We start from the raw sequence: 20,257 nt of genomic DNA, 5'->3' as shown, positions 1-20,257 counted from the left end.
CAGGCTATCTGTGAGTACTTTGGACAATAAAAGAAAGTTTAATTTAAACAGTTTTCCTGTCCTTTTTTTAATTCATTCATTCGGATAATTCGACCGAATTTCTATGTCCCGTCGAGGTCTAATCAACGAAAGTGTACTGTATTGGCAGGGTATTTTTAGATATCCAGTGGACATCCGACGAAGATCCACTTCGGTTTGAATATACAGTTACAGATGTCCCACGTACGTCCATTGGGCGGACACGGGAAAGACACAGACGGAAACATCAAACAAGCAGGAAAGGTCATCCTCACCTGACGCTTCGCACCCAGTTGGCGTGTTCAGCAAGCGAGCAGACGACGCGTTGCCTCTGCACCGACCACACCTGAAACAGCGAGGCATTCCGACGGCTCAGAGTCGTCATCGTAAGTACAATGCCTGAAACGCGCCTTCATCAAATGCGTATGGCGTTCCCTACCACCCGCACACCAAAAGTGGTTCCAATGTGGCCGCAAGCGACATCGCATGAGCCAACTACGTTTTACTGTCTAATTAAGCGATTAGCTACAGAGATAACTGAAAGAGCCACGGCGGGTCAAGTGTCATCTTTCCTGCTAAATGTGGCGGGCAAACTGAACTCATCTGTAGGTCACGTAACGTGAAGTTTCATTCATGTGACGTCGTTTTTCTTGGTAAATTAGGGAAGCTGAATTGGTCTTGAGGTCACGTGACGTCCATTTTCCCGCTGAATATAGCGGGGAAACTGATTTTGCGTACAGGTCGTGCGACGCATTCGAGGATGTGGTGAACACACCAGCCAGAGACGCGTTCCAGATACCATAGTCGCAAGGAATTGGCACGCCATCACACTCCAGAGTGTCCACCCGTCCGGTACGGCGACACGGGGGCAGGCGGCGGACGCGACACGCTTACCTTCACGGTCTTGTCGTCAGACGCCGTCGCCAAGCTCTGGCCGTCGGGAGAGAAATCGAGAGACCGGACCGCCGCCGTGTGTGCCTTGAGCACCTTGCACTCGTACTTTCTGCGGGGACGAATTGAGCGATTGTTAGTTGGACTCGGCAAAATCTTCTGGCCGAACGTAACGAAACAAGCTCTAAAAGTTAACCCCCCCTCTTCCCCCCAGGAAGCCTCAGAGTGACAGGTAACTAGCAAACGTGTGCCGAAATAAAACTTTGGAATGGGCTAGTTGGTCTGAGATCATTAAAAGTTTGTGATCGTTCCTCGCGATTTATTAAAAAAAGCGGCCCTCTGTGTTGCTCGTGTCTCTTTATGTATTTTTACGCTTTTTGATATCTGTGTAACGGACGCGGTTTCTTTGGAGTTCTGAAGAAGCCTGTTAACTCTCTCCCGACCACACCCACTGAGCGTCGATCAACCGTGATCGATGTGCATGGAGATTTGTATCAAAACTCTCGCAGAGCTCCCATGCTCGCCGTGTCTTCTCAGACATAGTTTGAAGACTACTGCATTGGTTTTTTGCGTTTCTCTTCCTCTTTCCACGTCGCGGCCGTTTTTAAGTCGAGCGAGAACCTGACGGTCCGCCGTTGTTCACGCAGCTCTGGGTCCAGGGCTCTCATGCAAGCGTGGCTATTCTCGTGAATCCTCCAGCAATTTTTCGGGCTCGGATAGCAGCGTGCGTCCAATTACGAAGCCAGTTTATCATAATTCTGTTCTGATAACCCATGCTTCACCATTTTGAGAAACGGCATGTCGGTCATGGGTGTTGGCTGGAGTTTTATTAGCTCAAAACCTTCTTGAGCTAAAATTTAGATTTTGCAAGCTTTCTTGCTAAGATGAAAAAAATTTTGTATATGTCGATTTTTTACTTTTTTTTTTTTTTTCTTAGAGGGACACTGACACCCCCAAAAAATATTTTTTTGTTTGCCAGGCGATTAAATATGGTGTCAGAAAACTACCCAATCAGCATTTTGCTAAAGTGTCACATATATTTTTTATAGAGTAAAAAAACGCAACTAATTGGAACTGAAACGAAAACTGGACTGGGGAGAACGAAGAAATACAGAGGAAGAGGAAGATACCTGAAATGACGTGATTGTGCAACCTTTTTTTTTTTTTTTCAGTCATTGTATTTGCAGCTTTTTAGAAGCCACAAGAAATGGGTATCATATTTTTTTGTCCTTTTCTTGTATTGTTTCGATAACCCACGACTTTGATTATCTCTGTTGGTTGTGTCCAAACCATAGAAAACGGCACGTGACCACAAAGAAGAGAGTGAGCACAACCTCAACCGTCCAGTTCTTAACCAGCGGTTTTCGGGCGGAAAGAAAACGAATTTTGAGTCGCAAATTGTGTTCTGGGTAGTTGGGCCCTCATATGTCATGTACAAATAAAAACCTTGGGGAACATAAATACCCTGTCAGTGTCCCTTTAAAGGGCAACTCCGCTCGATTTCCGAAATTTTGAGATAGTGGGTTATCGAATAAATGTGAAAAGTACTTCAAAGCAACCCTAGACCGTTTGTCTCATTAAAAGCAAAATATTTTTCGTGCGATTTGGTATTTACCATAATCGCAAACCGAAACTGAAACTTCGGCACAGCCGGGCAACATTCTACCCTCAACGTCAGTTGCATACGCACCCGCGTGGAATACAATGGGTCACGTGATCTACCAGCGGTAACCCAGAAAAGACGCGGATGTGAGGGGAAGGGCGAGGAGGGAGGAGGGAGGGCGGGCCTAGTTGCGGCGGCGAACAGGCAACGCAAGCGGTGACTAACCGCCGAATTCAGAAACCTCACTCAAACTACACTCAAACTGAAGGGCCCCTCCGCTTCCTCGAGGAAGGCGCGAGGCCAATCGCGTCGGCGGATCCGCTTTCGCGATTGGCCAGCGCCGGCCCTCGCACCTTCCTCAAGGAAGTGTAGGGGCCCTTCAGTTTGAGTGTAGTTTGAGTGAGGTTTCTGAATTCGGCGGTAAGCAGTCTATGTAGGCAGCAACCCAGGCGGTTAGCCTGTTGGCACCGGTTGGCACGTTTGTCAGCGAAACTCCTCCCGTACAACTCTCTCTCCCTTTTTTTGTTTCTCTTGTCCTCATTCATTTTTTTTTCTTTGGCTGTCTTGCCTGACGTGGAGCGCGTCCGTAGCGCCGCCTGGTAAGCTCTCCCTGGAAAAGAAAATACCAAGAAAAAAACTGCGTATGCAACAGACGTCAGCCACAACGGAAATACAACGTTGGCTGCGCCGCACGTCGCCCGAGCGGATTTTGGTGACTTCGCGCATCTCAGTTTTTGTCGGCCGGTTTAGTGATCTTTTAGATGGTATTGCGTTATAATATTTGGCATTCGGTCTCTCTAGATGATACTAAAAGGAGTCGCAGTGTTTGCTAACAACCGAGAATGAAGCGGAGTTTCCCTTTAAGATGTGATCATATGCACCAAGTTTAAACCAAATTTAGAAGAAAACAATTGTTTGACAAACTGTATTTTGCATTAGGATTCCAAGTCTCCACTTTGACCTTTACATTGTTCAAAAACCCACTTATTTAGCTTAATTGCTACGTATGGCATCATATTGTAAACCTTATAGTTTCCCCAGAGAAAAAAAAAAAAGAAAGACGTTTACAACACCCTGTAATGCCGAATTGGAGTGCAGCTTTAAGGAGGAGGAGGGGAGAGTACTGAAAGGAGGGTATGCCCCTCCTCCCTCCTCCTCATCCCCCCTGCTACTCCTCCTCTTTCACCCTCTCCCCTCCTCCTCTTCCTCCACACCCTCCCCCTTCCTCCTTCCCCTCCTCCCCGCGTGTTGCATCATGGGAAATGTCCCATAATGCACCGCGCGGGACCCTCTTGACGTCACGAGTCCCGTCTGTTGCGTTATGGGACATTGCCTATACACAAACTCAACTCTCCTACGTCATGCCGCGGTGGTGGCGCGTCAAGCGCACTTCCGGTCTGGGGCGGTGGGCAGAAGTCGCCGTGCGAGACATGCATTCCTGTGTTCTTCCTGGAGAAACCAGACAAAAAACCTACCTTTTCATCAATATGCTACGACGGGGCTGTACCAAGAGAGTCTGGAAAGGTTTAAAGATCCGTCTTCATGCGTTTCTACCCCCTCCATTCATCCGAGAACAAGGATAGTAGCCGTGAAAAGAGCAAACCAGACGCTGTCAAACTATGATTGCTTGTGCGGGCAACACTTTGTGGTCGCCAGATGTATTTGTTTTGTTTTAACATGAACGAGAACCGTCAAGTTCTCCGGACCACCCTCGGATTCAGTGCGTCTTCAAATTCACACGGCCGCCTGATCGTTCGAACTTTCGTCTGCTCTTTCAAACTTGTCTGCTTTTTGTGGTCTGCTTGTTCAAACAAAAGCGGCCCGTACACCAAACTTTGACCCGGTGATTGTGATAAGAAGTAATTGCAGGCCTCAAAAGACTTAAGCAGGCTCGGTGTAAACAGTAGGGACAAGATGTTGATCATTGGTACCAGTGGCCATCACCGACTTGTTACGCCTGGTCTGTTCCCGCTTCCGATTTTCAGTATCGACGTCGATCATCGCTGCTACCTTCTATACTTTTGCAGCACGAGCAACGTCGCAACCGAAAATAGCTAGCAGAATCTCATCGTGGTTTTGGCATCCATTCTGCAGCGTTCATGCGGATGAATCGCAGCATGTCGAATTATTTACGCAAAGTTTAGCGGCGTAAGGAGCCTTGATAATTTTGCTCAGGCGAGTGGTAAGACATTGCTATGAGGACGGAGAATCGACAATTCCAACGCGAAAAAGTGTATGCAGACTCAGACAGGCGCCAACAACGTTACATTACAATGGTTTGTAGACACAGGACGCGGTGCTTCTTGCCCGCACTCCACTGTGCATGCGTTCAAACTGTCGTCTGCTCTTTCAAACTTGTCTGCTTTTTGTCGTCAGCTCTTTTAAACGACAGCGGCTCGTCAACCAAGGTAGACCCGGTAATTGCGATAAGAAGTAAGTGCAGGCCTCAAAACACTATTGAAGGTTGGTTGCGGTAAGTAGGCTTAGTGTAAACAGTAGATACAAGATGTTGATCATTGTTACCAGTGGCCATCACCGGCTTGTAATGCCCGATTCTACTCGCGGTTTTCAGTATCGACGTCCACCATCTCAGCTACGGTCCACGCTTTTGCAGCCCGAGCGACGTTGCGACTGAAAATAGCGAGCAGAATCTCATCGTGGGAGTCAGGCTTCAGCGCCCATTCTGCGGCGTCCACGTGAAATGAATCGCCACACGTCACATCATTCACGCAAAGTTTTGCGGTGTTACGAGCCTCGTTATTTTTGCTGAAGCCGCTGAAGTAGTCAGACATTGTTAGGAGGACGTAGAATCAAGAATTACAACGCGAAAAAGAGCACGGAGGCTCAGACCAACGCCGGCAACAATTCAATTCAATGGTTTGTTTATGGGCAATGGCGAGCTTCTTACCCACCATCCACCGCGCATGCGCGGCGCCGGTAGCGTCCGCTAGGGGCGCTCCGGTTTGTTTGTAAACATGAGTTGGCTTATAATGCAACGGGCAGTTATGCCGACGGCCAGGGATGGGCAAAATACATGCAAATATGTATCGAAATACAAATACAAAATACTTCGTCAAATATGTATTTAATTACAAATTTAATTACATTTCCAAAAACGTATTTAAATACAAGATACAAATACAACCAAGTGTATTTGGACTTCTCCAAATACTTTTCCAAATACATTCTTCAAAATTTGCGTCAGCGACTTCAGGGCACAACGGGTTTCTAGGTATCTCATTTTAATTTTGCATCGCACACTCGGGAGTTAGTGTGCGAGGCTCTAGTAGCGTAATAGAAATATAATCACAAAAAATGTAATCAGCTTGGACGTAATAAGTGAAAAAAGTACAGATCTTCAAGCAGCTTTTTTTGTCGATTACATTTTGGTATAGACCAACAAAGAACCGAGACGACCAAGACGTGCAGCACTAGCTAGATATTTTTTTATTGTTGCAACTCGCACCAGTTACGAAAATCTGGACGACCCACACATTTAGAATGTTCCAGGGGAAAATATGGATGGAAATCAGGCTGGAAAGCATCACAAGTTTTCACAGGCACTTATTTAGGCAGTCTGCCTGTGAACGTCGATTTCGTGACTATTCTTGCCCTGGACTAGCACCGTAATCACAAAGTCACTAAACGCTTGTGCTTGATTGAGAGACACTGCATTCAGTGCAGAACGTAGTTTTCTTCCTGCTGTGGACAGTGCCTTTAAAATAAAGCCGGAGGAGAAAGAAAAAAAAAGCCCCATGGCTGAATAAAGGATGGAGATTTTAGGTCTGTTCGATTCGGCCACAAAGTTCTGAACTAGTTCTGTCCGAGTTCAGACGAGTACAGGAGTCGTGCAGCGGCGGCGCACAACCAGTGCAGCCGCCGCGCTAGTGCCGGCGCTGTGATCGTCTGCATTTTGTTTGCTCTTGTTTCTCCACGCCACGTCGTATGCTACATTTAATTAGTCGCGGTTTGATGAGACCATCGTGTTTCCTTAGTTGTAAAGTATAATATCAGAATCTTTTCTGTGAATATATATTTCATTCGAGAGTACTAAAACGTTTTCTGCACGAAATGTGTTTCTGTCTCCATTTTTAACGGCCGTTTGGTTCGTGTCGTTTCCGTAAGTGTTCGTGTCTATCACATTCTTTTAGCAATAGTAGATTCATTCCAAGTCTTTCGAGTTTCACATTTCGACGATAGTTTCGCGGCATCAGAATGATTTTGAGTCGGGAATCGCTGGCAGCAGTGCGCGGTCTGTAGTGGCCACCTCAAAGACGAAGGCCCAACGAGAGCGTTTTGGCCAAGACAGTTATCAACCGTAACTTTGGCGTCAAGCTGAACCATTTATCTGATTCCCAAGAATGACCTGCGTGGAACTACCAAGCCAATGCCGATTCTCGGCGCTTTCCCCAGGCCAGTTAGTGGTCGTCCACAAATACCAGCGGACAAAGCATGCAGTATTATGCTCAGCTACGGGGCATGCGAGGGCCAATGTACTAAATCCCAGACCTCTGCGATGTATCGGAGTGGTCAGTATGCATCGAAGAGTAACTAAGGGCAGGTACTATCAAAGTGCAATACCTTTCCCCGTGTTTGTAAGGAAGAATATCAACACTGTGGGTCCCCACATAGCATATGTAAAAAAAAAAAAAAAATTTACGTGAGCCAATATTTTAACACTTACTACAGGGAGCCAGACCTACGTAAGCAGGTGCCTCAAACGCTTTCAGAATATCATAATCAAGCAAATTCCTACCCTCGGTTATGATTTCAATTCCGAGTTCACCGCGGGTACGTTATTATCATAAATGAAAGGAAATGCAACCTCCGTATCGGCGTTATTGTTAAACATCGCAGACATTTGAGCAAGGGCTGCGAAAAATGGTACCGCGAGCAGAGACGGACAAGGAGCGTCGTCTGCTTTCGCCGTCTGCTCTTGTCGTCTGCTTCTGCACCGACGTTGAACTGACTCCGGAGCCGGTGCAAGAATTTGAGAAACTGGGTCCGAACTCGTTCAGAATTGGGATGAATCGAACGCGCCGGTGCAGCGGCCGTGCAACTTCTGGTTGAATCGAATGCACCAGTTCCTGCACTGCTGAACTAGTTCAGCCAGTTCAGGCGAATCGAACAGACCTTATATCTTACATCCACATGTATAAAAACATGTATTTTCACCCACAAAATTGTATGTAATTACAATTGTATTTGAAATAACCACGTATTAGTATTTAAATACACACGTCAAATACATTACCCAATTTGTAATTAAATACAAATGCAAAATACAGAAAGTATTTGAAATACGTATTTCAAATACTTGTATTTGAAATACTGCCCATCCCTGCCGACGGCGAAGCCGCTCAAGCCGGAAACAAGCACCTAAGAGCTGCGCTCTAAAAAAAAAAAGTCACACAAGTTGGCTTTCTTTTTTATACATGGTCGGGAAAAAACTAAGGTCGGTTCACAAATTTACCTTTGAGCATGCTCTAGCGCATGGCACACTCCCTCGTAACCGCTTACAACGAGAAAACGCACTGGCACCATCCACCAGGTGGCCCCGGAACACTTCCAATAATTCCGACAACACGACAAGAGACCATCTCTCGTAGATTATGCATAGATTTCATCCCGCAAACGCTGCAAAAACCCCCTGTCTGTTATACGCAAGTCGGAAGTGTTACATAGTAGATGATACCAGTGCGTTCTCTCGCAAACGATGCACAGCGCAAATCCATCTGCTCCTTTTGCAGCGGTTGCAGGAACGTCAGGACGCCGAGCTCCGGCTGGCTCTGATCAAAGGATAGTGGGTAGACCTTAGAGTAAACGGCCTTGGGGTCCACCCGCTGTCTTTCAATCAGAGCCAATCGGAGCTCGGCATTCTGACGTCAACACAACCCTCACAAAAGAAGCAGACGTACTTGCGCTCCGCATTACAAGTGCTGTCGATGCGCTCGTCACACCCGCGCAGAACTTTGCGTACCAGCCCTCGGTGAGAGGTCAGCCGTCGCTTAGTTCTTCCTGCAAGCTTTGAGTGCCGCCGCATTTTTCTTTCAGACGATAAAGCGAACGACGACGAATCTTTACTAAGTACTCCATCCAATCTTCAGACGTCTGTACACACCAGGTTCTCCAAAATGACTTAACTATAAAAAAAAAAAAGATCAATTGAGCAGTTCTGCATTAATCCAAAGTATGGTCACGGTGATGAGCCACGTCGGAGTCGCATTCATGCACCGTGGGGTGCGTGAACAGAAGCGTTCGGAACAAAATAGACAAATGATCCATTATGTTCCCGACACACTTGTTTCCTTTTTGTTCCGGAACGCGTGAAAGCTAGTGGTGCAAAACTATCGATAGTACTATCGATAGTATCGATAGTCGCCAGAAATCCGACTATCGATAGTAAAAAAAACTATCGATAGTACTATCGATAGTCGACTATCGGAAAACTATCAATAGTAGTATCGATAGTCGACTATCGATAGTCGACTATCAAAAAAACTATCGATAGTACTATCGATAGTCGACTATCGGAAAAATATTGTTAATCGACTATCGGAAAACTATTGATAGTCGACAATCGTAAACCTATCGATAGTACTGTCGACAGTTTACTATCGATAGTTTTCCGACACTAGCAGTTTGCGTCGCTCCCTTTTTTTCTTTTTCTTGCTTTTTTTTTTTTCAAATCGGACACCAACTAGCCCAAGAACTTACTATCCCAACTTTGGTTCAGCTTTCAATGATGACGAAGACGGGAGTTTGGGTGAAAAGAGGAGGAAGGTCAGGCGAGTGGCGGTGTGGCAACTGTGTTCGCTCTAGTAGTGGTGCAAAACTATCAATAGTACTATCGATAGTCTCCATAGCCGCCAAAAATCTGACTATCGGTAGTAAAAAAAACTATCGATAGTCGACTATCTAAAAACTATCGATAGTACTATCGATAGTCGACTATCGAAAAACTATCGATAGTACTATCGATAGTCGACTATCGAAAAGCTATCGATGGTCGACTATCGATAGTCGACTATCGAAAAACTATCGATAGTACTATCGGTAGTCGACTAACGATAGTTCTGCGACACTATCGATAGTTTTTCCAAAACTATCGATAGTATCGATAGTCAATTTATCGATAGTTTTGCATCACTAGTGAAAGCCCGTTTCCCGGCTCTGGCCCTTGGCATTGACATTGCTACAACGGCATTTTGTTATCGGCTATTTATTTTTTCAAGAGAGTGCAGGCAGTGGGCATTGGGTACTACAAAAAAACCTTAAGTATAGAGAGGGTTGTTAACACTGGTGGCATAGCTCCGTGGTGACACCTCCGCTTTGCATACAGCAGACCCAAGTTCAATTCCGCCAAGTTTTTGTGGCAACTTGCTTCGAGAAAACTCCTCCAAGGACGTTATTCCATAAACAGCCGAATGAACCAGGTAAAATTGTTCCGCGCCACCAATACCAGGTAAGTACTTAATCAATATTTTAAAGTAATTTCCCTCGATGTCTTTGTGACAGTCAGATAAGTCCACATACTTGGCATGTGAAATTTGCTGCTGTCCAAACAAATAAAACACAATGCGTGCAACATGATCAGGTTTTTATACTCCCTGACACATATTGTTGAATAAACTGCTTAAAGGAAAGAAACTTCACAACATTGTCAAATAAACTGCCTAAAGTAAAGCAAACTACATACACACCAATCCACTCTCAGTTGTATGCAAGAATCAACAATGAAAGCAGCAGAGCCTAAAAAATGCTATGGCAACATCCTTTCACCATCGGCATACATGTATTCAACATTCTGATTTTACTGTTGAATATTATCTAAACCACATAATGTGCAGGTCTGTGATATGTATCCAATAGTTAGGTACCAGTCGACGAAACTTCAGCATAGTAGCGTACAATACAGGGCATCCACCCATGTTACAATAGCACCCCCGCCCCTACTTTTGAAATGTTCAAAATATAGGCAAAGGAAATATCAAGCGCTCATCCCAGCAAACTTCCGGACCCACAGAGGAAACCGAAATGCTTTCCTGCATCAGCTATTCCTCCAAGAAGCTGGTGTAAAGCAGTGAATCCTTATGCACGTGTGCCAGAGCAAAGCGGTGAAGCTTTACGGATGTGCACCGATGCAAATTTAAGCAGCGAAGCTTGACACAAGGGCCCAACCTACCATGTTACCCTTCTGCTTTCAAACCTTACAAGCGACCATTCTTACTTTTCGACTTTACAGTATGTCACCTTCCAAGATCTCCGGGTTCATTGTATGTCAAACAAAACAAAACCAAATAAAATGTTTGGATTATGGTTTCCCATATTTGGGGTGTGTTTATATAGCCTAAAACTTAGTCTGCCTCAACGGGCGACTCATCTCCCAGCTGTAGATGAGAAATTTAGCCAGTGCAGTACAACTGCTAGCCTGGGGTCTTTAACGTGCACCACGCAGTAGTGATACACGACCGCACACCGGTACGATGCTCACCCAGATTGAAACGGGCAGGGGTAGGGATTGAACCCAGGATCCCTGGGTTCTGCAACACGAGTTTTTGCTCCACATGCTCGAAGCTGGTGTGCGCTAGCCCACCGACCCCCCACGGTTTCCCATGACTGGTAGTTAATGCTCCTCATTTTAATGAGGATAACGTGAGGACTGATACAATTGAGACACTTGTTCTCTACTTCCAGCATGCTATTAACATTGTGATGTCTGAAACGTTATGCTTCTTCTCTAGCATACTGTCATAAACCAACGCATTGTTTACAAACAAGCCCGGATTTGTCCACACATAGTGTGGGCACTGCGCATGCGCACAAACTAAATTTGTATAGGACAAAGCAGCCGTGCATGAGCAGTGCTGACAACACCACCACAGTGGCATGATGTCTGAGTTGACTTGGTGTGTATACGACGTGAGATGCATCAAGATATAGGAGACCGATGTGTGCATAAGGTTTCTGAACTTTTGCCTGCATCGCACACAGTCTTTAAAAAGGAGCATCTAACTAAATGGAACTAACTTTGTTCATCACCAAGTACAGCTGGACTATATAAAAAAAAAAAGCTTGTAAAAAGAAAATGGCAAAGCCACTAGCACAATGTTTGACGGACGCAAAGACGCACAAACAAACTGCAACTCACGTGTTTGTGATCCAGAAGCGGACGGTCGTGTCACGTGACGCAGACGCCAGGCACTGGCCGGAGGGCGCAAACCGAACCGCGAACACGCTGTCCTGAAAGAAGACGTCGAAGGAGCGTCACATTCTAACCTGCTGAGACTGTGAAGTGCCACTACACCATCATTCTATGTTTAACATAAATTTTCTCCAATTCCACCAGCACTACTTGTGTGACTATACTCGGCGTCAACTTTTTTGTGCTATGTTGTCAAGACTGCTAGTGTAGTTTCTGTGGCTGCAGCAACAGACTGTTACATAAGCATGTGGCTTCATCTTGCATGTCGTTTGCTTGCACTCGTGCAAGCAATGCAGAAACTACACTAGCCTTGACAACGTACAATAGCAAAGTTGATTACAGGTGATCACAAATTTCAATTTGAGTATTTTAGCGAGATGAACACAGATGCAGTACACCCAATCCAGCTATACCACTGCTTTATTTTCAACATAATTTTCCCCCGATTTTACGAGCACTTTGTGTGGACTATACCTGGCGTCAACTTCCTTGTGCAACATTGTTAAGGCTAGCATGGTTTCCACAGTGCTGCATGAGCATGTGGCTTCCTCGCGCGTCTCTTTCGCTTGCACAAGTATAGCTTTCACAGAGCCGCACAAACTACAATAACCTTGACAACATAGCATAACAAAGTTAAGAATAAGTGCTCACAAATGGCAATTTTAGGTTCATAACGAGATAGATGGAGCATGCCCAACCAGTAGAACAAACACGACAAACCAAAGACCCCTATACTTTGTTTTACATTACGATGTACCGCATTGGACACTATGAGCAACCGGAGACCATCCGTAGCTCAGAATGTGTCACGGCAAGTTTCAGTTGGGCAGAGCGACGCACAGAGCTTGAAGTCATGTGGCACGGTAGACCTCAAGGCAGCTTGTTTGAGGTCTACCCACTATCCTTCAATCAAAGCCAATCGGTGCTTGGCATTCTGACATCGGCACAACCCCTACAAAAAAAGCAGACAAACTTGTGCTCTGCATTGACTTGGTCAGTGCACTGTGCTTAGCCTAGGCTGGCTCAAATGAGGTAAAATGAGGTATGATTAGGCAAGAGAAAGTTAGGACTGGCTCCATTCAACCAGGCTGACTCAGCCCAAGTTCGTTTAGAAGGGGCGTCGTTGCTGTTGGAACGAAAGTGTATCCTCGAAATTCTACCTTGTGGCCCTCCAACTTGAGTGCTCGCTTTTCTTCTTTGAGGTGCCACAGCATGAGGTGGTGGTCGGCTCCGCTCGCCACTGTCAAAGCCAAAAGTCTATTAGTGCTACAAACACTGGAACAGTCTCGCACAGATCATAATAACTGTATTTTGAGTCAGTCTCAATGCAATACACTAGAAACCTGACCGATACTGCGCGGCACCTGGAGAAAACAACAAATTTTTCACCTAGTTCGTACACTGTGCGAAGTAGTTCTTACCAAACTTGGTTGTCAGAAGGAAATAAAAGATGCTTCTTGCATTTCAAGCAAATACATTTTGATAAATAATACACAACCTCTTAAGTATCTCCCTTCCCCACACAAAGGTACAGCTAGTAACACTCTGCAACAAGCTGGACTTAATCTTTTTTTACTTAGGTTAGTGACACAACCAGAAAATGAAACTATTGCTAAAAAAAAGCATTGGTTCTCATTGAGCACTCTGCCTGTTTGTTCTCTAGATCCTTTAGTTTTTTGCTGTGTTATCACTACTACCGTAAAATCCCGAGAGATGCCCCACCCCCAAGAGATAGCCCACCCCTATTTTTGGCTTGATTTTCTATATTTTCTTAAACACCGAAAAATAGTCCACTCTTGGTAATAGTACTGTTGGGATCAATGATGGCCTCAGCGTAAATACGGCTAGTTAGCTATGGCAGGATATAAGCGAACGTTGCTGACTGGGAAGTGCCGTCACCTTTGCTTCGTTGCCCCTCGCCACCATAACAAGCTTGGAAGGGACACGACCTAAAAATAGCAATTTTTTAAAACTTTTCTTGATTGTACACTGAAAGTTAGCCCACTCCGTATTTTCATCCGATTTGCTCTTGATGTTAGGGGGGCTATCTCTCGCGATTTTAAGGTTGTATGTACCATAAAATCCAGAGTCAGTATGCACGGGACACTTTTCAGCGTAAGTGGCCAGGAAATATATGGGCGTCATTCATAAGCAATGTACAGAGAATTCAGCGGGTGGTTTAACTGACACCACTCGGTGACAAGCGACATTGCAGTCTGCAGATAGTTTGAAACAGGTAGCCATCTTTAAGCGTCTAACCTCGAATTCAACTTTGGCGATGATGCAGCACTTGCCAGTACAGTGCTGGTACCGCAGAGGTAAGTGGTTTCGGTGGTGCCATCTCATGTTTCGTACTTGAGACGCTGAAAGTATATGTCGCTGCTTATGATTTTGGGTGAGATATTTCCGTTTGAGGTCAACGTGGTGAGTGCAAAGGGCACCGTCAAATCACCGAGCTTGTCCCAATACCGTAATTTCGGCCTTTCTTCAAAGTCATCTTACTGCAACAGCAGACAGAGCTAGGCTCGGCGCCAAGAGCGCTTTCTATCGCCAGCATGGCACCTCATGAAATTAATCTCGCTGCGGCAAGTTACCTCACAGTTGCGGGGAAGCATCAGCGGGGAGGGGTGAAAATAGTGCTAAATAAGCGCTGAATTCGGCGCAGGTTAAAGCACTGATTCAGCATCGCGCTGCATGTGGGAACAGGCCCAGCTGCCGGTTCGCACTTCGCTGGTAGCTACTGAACTTACCAAGTTGTTTGCCATCAGGACTGAAGTGTAGGTCCGTGACATGCCCCTTGAATCCTCTAAACTCGCGTTCAACCGCTGGTTCCATCTGAAAACGCAATAAATAAATAATTAAAAAAGTTCTCAGAACACTGCTTTAACGCTGAAAATTGCCAACGGTTCACGCTATCCATTTTACCGACTTATATTCAAAAAAAGAAGTTTCTCGCTGTGTTGTACAAAACAAGAATAATGGATCGCTTTGTCACTGGACCGCCAACATACAAAAGCAGTAGTTTATATAGGCAACGTAAAAAAAAAAACAGGGCACGAAAGCTCAAGGAACTAAATTATTACCGTTCAAAACAACCGGCTTCCGACAATCCGTCAGTTGAAATTTGCCGAAAGGCTGAGCTTGCCTTGGCTTCGGATTTCAAAGAATGAGTGACATTGTTAGCCAAAGACATTAAGAAAACGCTTTATTTATATCTAACTAACACTTATAAATTTTATCTTGAACTAAAATACTTCTTGTGCGTTTAAACTACGAAATTTAAATTTTATTTTTTGTTTGATTTTGCGTGTGCAAGCTTCTCGCAACGCACGCAAGAGACCGCAAACGTCAATTTTTTGAAGTTTTGAAGAGCGGTGAGCGGTTGTTTTGATAGTTATTTTTTTAGCTCAGCTGTATGTCCGTGTTGATGTTTCGTTTCTGCTCAGCATTGTTACACCAACTGGATGCCTACTACTAACGTTGCCTACTACCTACGCTACTACCCGAGCAGCTGCAAGCATGTCGGTAATGCGAGCGATCCAGGTGAACAAATTCGGCGGTCCTCAAGTGCTCCAAGAATGCCATGTGCCCATTCCGAAAGTGACTCCAGGGAAGGTGCGCTTCTTTTCGCAATTGATCGTTGGAAAGCAGACGACCGAGTTCGTCTTCTGCTTGGTCCTCTGTAATCGCTGCACTGCTTGAGAATCGAAAGAAAGGCGTGGCACTGCCCAGTGTTGAAGTATCATGTTTTTCTCCTTCCTATCGTGTTTCCTTTCAAAGGTATCCACTGCAGTATTATATGTCTCGACCTAATGTGACCAAGGTTCGTGCGTGTTATATATATTTGCTATTTCTTTGACAATTATATTTTATTTTTTTTCTGGAGTCAGCTGGGTTGGTAATCAACTGTTGCACTGTCGACAGCGTTAGAGTGCATTTAATTTCTGAACAAACAGACACATAAAGCGAAGGGTGCCTGCATATGCGGGCTGTTGTGTTGACATTAGGTCAACGCCTCGCGCGAGAACGGGCTACGTCCTCCAGATGCTGCAGTACTCGTTGCCTAATGTTTTAAATCGTACACATAGATTTGGCACGGGTTTGATGAGTTTGAACAGAAGGGATATTCGTTCATTGTTTCTCTTGTCTTATTTGTGCCTATACACCAACTCATGTTTACAAACAAACCGGAGCGCCCCTAGCGGACGCCACCGGCGCCGCGCATGCGCGATGGGGGTGTGGGCAAGAAGCTCGCCGTTGCCCATAAACAAACCGTTGAAATGCGATGTTGTTGGCGTTGGTGTGAGTCCCCGCACTCTTTTTGGCGTTGAAATTGTTGATTCTACGTCCTCCTAACGATGTCTGACTACTTGAGCGGCGTCAGCGAAATTACCGAGGCTCGTTACACCGCAAAACTTCGCATGAATCATCTGACATGTGGCGATTCATTCCGCGTAGACGCCGCAGAATGTAGTTAAGGCCTGATTCATATGATGAGATTTCGCTCGCAATTTTCAGTAGCGACGTCGCTCGGACTGCAAAAGCGTGAACCGTAGCTGAGGTGTCGACGTCGATACCGAAAATCGCAAGCAGATTTTAACCAAGTGAATCAGGCATAACAAGTCGGTGATGGCCACTGGTAACAATGATCACTCCTTGTATCTACTGTTTACGTCCAGCCTGCTTACCAACCTTCAAACTTAAGTCTTTTGAGGCCTGCACTTACTTCTTATTGCAAGTACCAGGCCCACGTTTGGTCTACGGGCCGGTGTCCTCTAAAAATGCAGACGACAAGCAGAAACGTTTGAAAGAGCAGACGACAGTTCGAACGATCAGGCGGCCGTTTGAACTTGAAGACGCACTGAACGTAGCCCGCAGGTGGTTCGTACAACTTGACAATGTTCCGGCGCTCATTTTGGAACAAAACAAATAAATTTGATGACCAGAAGTATCCATGAATTCAACCCAAAATGCTTCTTGCCCAAGCAATCGTGGTCTGACAGCATGTGGTTTTCCCTTTTCACGGCACATATCCGCGTTCTCGGACGAACCGAGCACATGAAAACTGACCTTCAAACTTTCTCGACACTTCTGGTACAGCCCCAGTCGCAGCATTTTGACGAGAAGGCAGGTTTTTGTCTGGTTCCTTTCAAAACAACGCAGGAATACACGTCTCACATGGGCACTTCCGCCCACAGCCCCGGACCGGAAGTGCGTCCGACGCGCCACCACCGCGGCCTGACGTTACAGAGATGAGTTTGTGTATTCTTGATGGGACCTCCGACCTGCTCCTATGGAAACCTTGTTTTCCGGGTCACTAGTATGTAAAATAGTTTATCTTGCGTCTGGTGGGGAGGAGAAACTCTGTCAAGCGACAACTGTCTGTTTGTTTTTTTGGAGAGAAACAGTTGAAATTGAAGAAGCTGCAATGGATATCCATAAATTGTATTAACTCGCCTCCTCCAATTAAGCAATATATGTACAGGGTCTTAGACTAGCGCTTGAAGACAAAGGCTATGGTCACACAACGGGAGGGGAGGGGGGGGGGGGGGCCAAGGCATGTGTTTTGCACCCCCCTGATACAGCTGCCACTGGGCAGGCAAACAGTGGCCGGCGGCACCCAAGGGATACCAAGGGCACCGGCCCTGGGGGGTCTGGTTTGATTCCCCCACTCAAAAACAAGTTGATACGCGACTGACGAGGACAAAAGGAGAACTGGACACCACTGCTAATTTAGTGTTTTTTTTCTAAAGCTCGGCATGTTTTTAATTGGAACTGTAAGTTTATTTTCACTAATTAAAGAGTTGATTATCAAATTTTAGTTAATTATCCGACTTATCAGAAAGATTAGCCCACTACGCTACGTCCCCCTGGCCGTACAACTCGCCTGCACAGTCTGCATTAGTGTACCTTTCACAGCAAATTTTTGAAACAAATCCGTTTTAATTAAGAAGCAGTCTATACATCAGTGATGCCTCCGACATAAAATGACAGTTGATGCTGCTCTTACTCCACAGCTGGACCATCACGTGCCACGGAATAGGAAAATTTTCACTACACCTACTGTGCGTTTACAGTGATGCTCTTAAAGCTAAATCAGACATCTGGATTTGGAATGCAACTACCTGCATTATAACTAGGGCACCGTGTTTTTGGTCAATACCAATAGACCTCGAAATTTGTTAACCCTCAAACCCATTTTATGCGATTCGGGAAACACCGCGGAAAACCCAGAATCGAAGCTGTTCTATAATAAAAGAAACCAAAGTTTCATGGGAATAAAAATTTATCTGAAGCTTTGTTTTATGCTGATACAAAACGCAGCCCCACCACCACCACCACCAAAATTTCCGTAAGGCCGGTTCTTTCTGGTGAGCCATGCCCAATGTCCCACTGCCTTCACTAACTGATACCGGAAAGTTTTGCCAATATTTGGGTCATGCATGTTTTGCCTGCTCGTCTGGTTCCCTTCAGCCCCCGATAAGCAGCCATCTTTTTGTTCAAAGCCATATTTTGACACCGAAAAACACCGGGGAGTAAATGAACCTTGAGGAAACGCCCCCAAATTCTATGAGAAATTAACCCCAAAAACACGGAACCCCACTTTTGACTGTGCGGAGAGCGAATCGTCTGCTTCTTGCGGAGGAGTTGCGGTGACATCACAACGACGTCAAGTTCTGTTTGGCTTTGATTGAAAAGATAGTGGGTAGACCTCAATGTTAGATGCCTTGAGATCTGCCCACTATTTTTTAAATCGGCCAATAAAAGCTCAGCGTTCTGACATCATTGCAATGCCTGCGCAAGGAGCAGACAACTTCTGTTTCCCCACTCTCCAGGGTTAAAAAATGTCGTTGACACACTTGGCCGCCGATTGTCGCCCAGGTGCTCGTCCGCGTGAAGGCGGCCGGCGTGAACCCAATCGACACCTTGATCCGGGAAGGCACCTATCCCACGAGCTTTCAGCTGCCCTACATTCCGGGCAAGGACGGGGCCGGGTTGGTCGAGGAAGTGGGTGAAGGAGACACCCCCCTGAAGGCACGTGTGGCTCGGGTCTGCTCAATCGATTTGGCACAATGTTCGTGTCGGTTTTAGGGCGTTTGCTCGATTGACACGCTGCGGGGATTCGAAAGGCTGGTTGTGTTTGGTTTCCTATGCGTTGTGCAGCCCTGTGCTCGCCTAGTAGTGCTAGTAGTAGAATCCACTTTATGAAGAGGAAAGGAAAACCAGGGTAGCTTGACTGGAGTCATGTCTTATCTGGTGAGGGAAGAAGATGAACGGTGGGATGAGATGATGCGTGTTGTGTCAGGTTCACCGACTTCACATAGTTGAGAAGCGACTCTATGAATAGCTTTCTTTGTTGTGGTTCTTGTTTGCGGGAATTCTGTTTACCCTAGGGGTTTATGCCCGCGCATGACGAGAGAACACCACTGGCTTCTATCAGGAACACTTACCATTGGGGATATACATTTTTCATCTTTTTTTGTGCAACCTTCTTTTACCATCAGCTTGAAAAGCTTTTGACAATGTTTAACAATTTCTCGTAGATAGCACGTACATTTTTGATCTCGCAAGTGTACTGCACAACCATCACACTAATGAAATGCAGTTTCAGGCCGTTACCTCATGGATGCATGGTGCCAGCATTCCAGCATGATCTCCCATTGTAAGGCTCTATGAGGCTGCACAACACACTTGGTTGCTGTCGAACACAACCAGCCTTAAAGGCCGACATACATTTCGCGCTTTCCACTTTTATCCACCACCTCCTTTCCTACATCCTCTCCACGTTTTGCCTTGCCCCAACCTGGCTCCCCCTCGTAGCTTAGGAGAGGGGAGCGGTAAGAGGGTTATCTTCCCTGCAGAAAGCCGAGGTTGTACGTCGGCCTTTAAAAGTCTGCAAATTGTCGTCATGCGCTTACAGGCAGCGGCAATGTGAGCTGGACTAGAGTCACTACAGTATGACCCCATTACGACAGATCTGGTTGCAGCAGACAGTTGGTTGTAACATACCGGTTTGTCAGGTTTGGTTGGTCTTCCTATCTACGGTCGTTGAATAACTTCGCTTATTACAGATTCTGTTATATCATACATTCGGATATAATGAACTATGTTAGGGAGTTTGTAAGTGGTTCACCATTCTATTATGGCGGACTCTTCAACACTAGGCATTATTTCGAATGTTATGCAGCTTTGGTTCGGTGGCGATGGCATCCACTTTGCGAAGTGCTGTCATCGCGCATGTCGCCTCTCGAGCCTCGTACGACCCTAAGCGCGCCGTCATGATGATCATCGGTACAGCTCTGTAAAAAATCACTGCGTTTTTCTTAGTTCGGAAGTTTTAAAAATGCTGCTTTTTTTCCTATTCCCATTTTGTCAGCCTCACCAGTTAGAACAGACTCCAGTCATAATCAACCTCAAAGTCTGTAGTAAGAGCATCTGCATTCTGCATACTCTTTTACAACAGACTAAAATCCTAAGTATACTACGAAGGTGTATTATTATGAGTTTACACTGTAAATAGTATGGTTAGAGTACCAGCA

General features: G+C 45.7%; 1 protein-coding gene across 3 annotated transcripts in view; it reads right to left on the bottom strand.

Annotated features, from left to right (window-relative positions):
* LOC8029397 (POC1 centriolar protein homolog A) overlaps positions 1-20,257 on the bottom strand; it is a 183,498-nt gene that overhangs the window by 143,190 nt on the left and 20,051 nt on the right. For 2 of the 3 annotated variants that reach the window (XM_042286892.1, XM_040498755.2), the window contains 5 exons: positions 14,468-14,552; positions 12,878-12,957; positions 11,664-11,755; positions 913-1,021; positions 294-364 (listed from right to left, as the gene is read on the bottom strand). In XM_042286892.1, the coding sequence (XP_042142826.1) occupies positions 294-364; positions 913-1,021; positions 11,664-11,755; positions 12,878-12,957; positions 14,468-14,552 (437 nt within the window). Of the gene's footprint in view, positions 1-293; positions 365-912; positions 1,022-11,663; positions 11,756-12,877; positions 12,958-14,467; positions 14,553-14,800; positions 14,861-20,257 lie in introns of those variants that run through there. The other variant, XM_042286893.1, reaches the window with a different exon arrangement.

Source organism: Ixodes scapularis, unplaced genomic scaffold, assembly GCF_016920785.2.
Source record: "Ixodes scapularis isolate PalLabHiFi unplaced genomic scaffold, ASM1692078v2 PGA_scaffold8__174_contigs__length_109621045, whole genome shotgun sequence".
NCBI classification, from domain to species: Eukaryota; Metazoa; Arthropoda; class Arachnida; order Ixodida; family Ixodidae; genus Ixodes; species Ixodes scapularis.
Note: the sequence above shows the minus strand (reverse complement) of the source record. Positions and strands in the feature narration are given on the sequence as shown.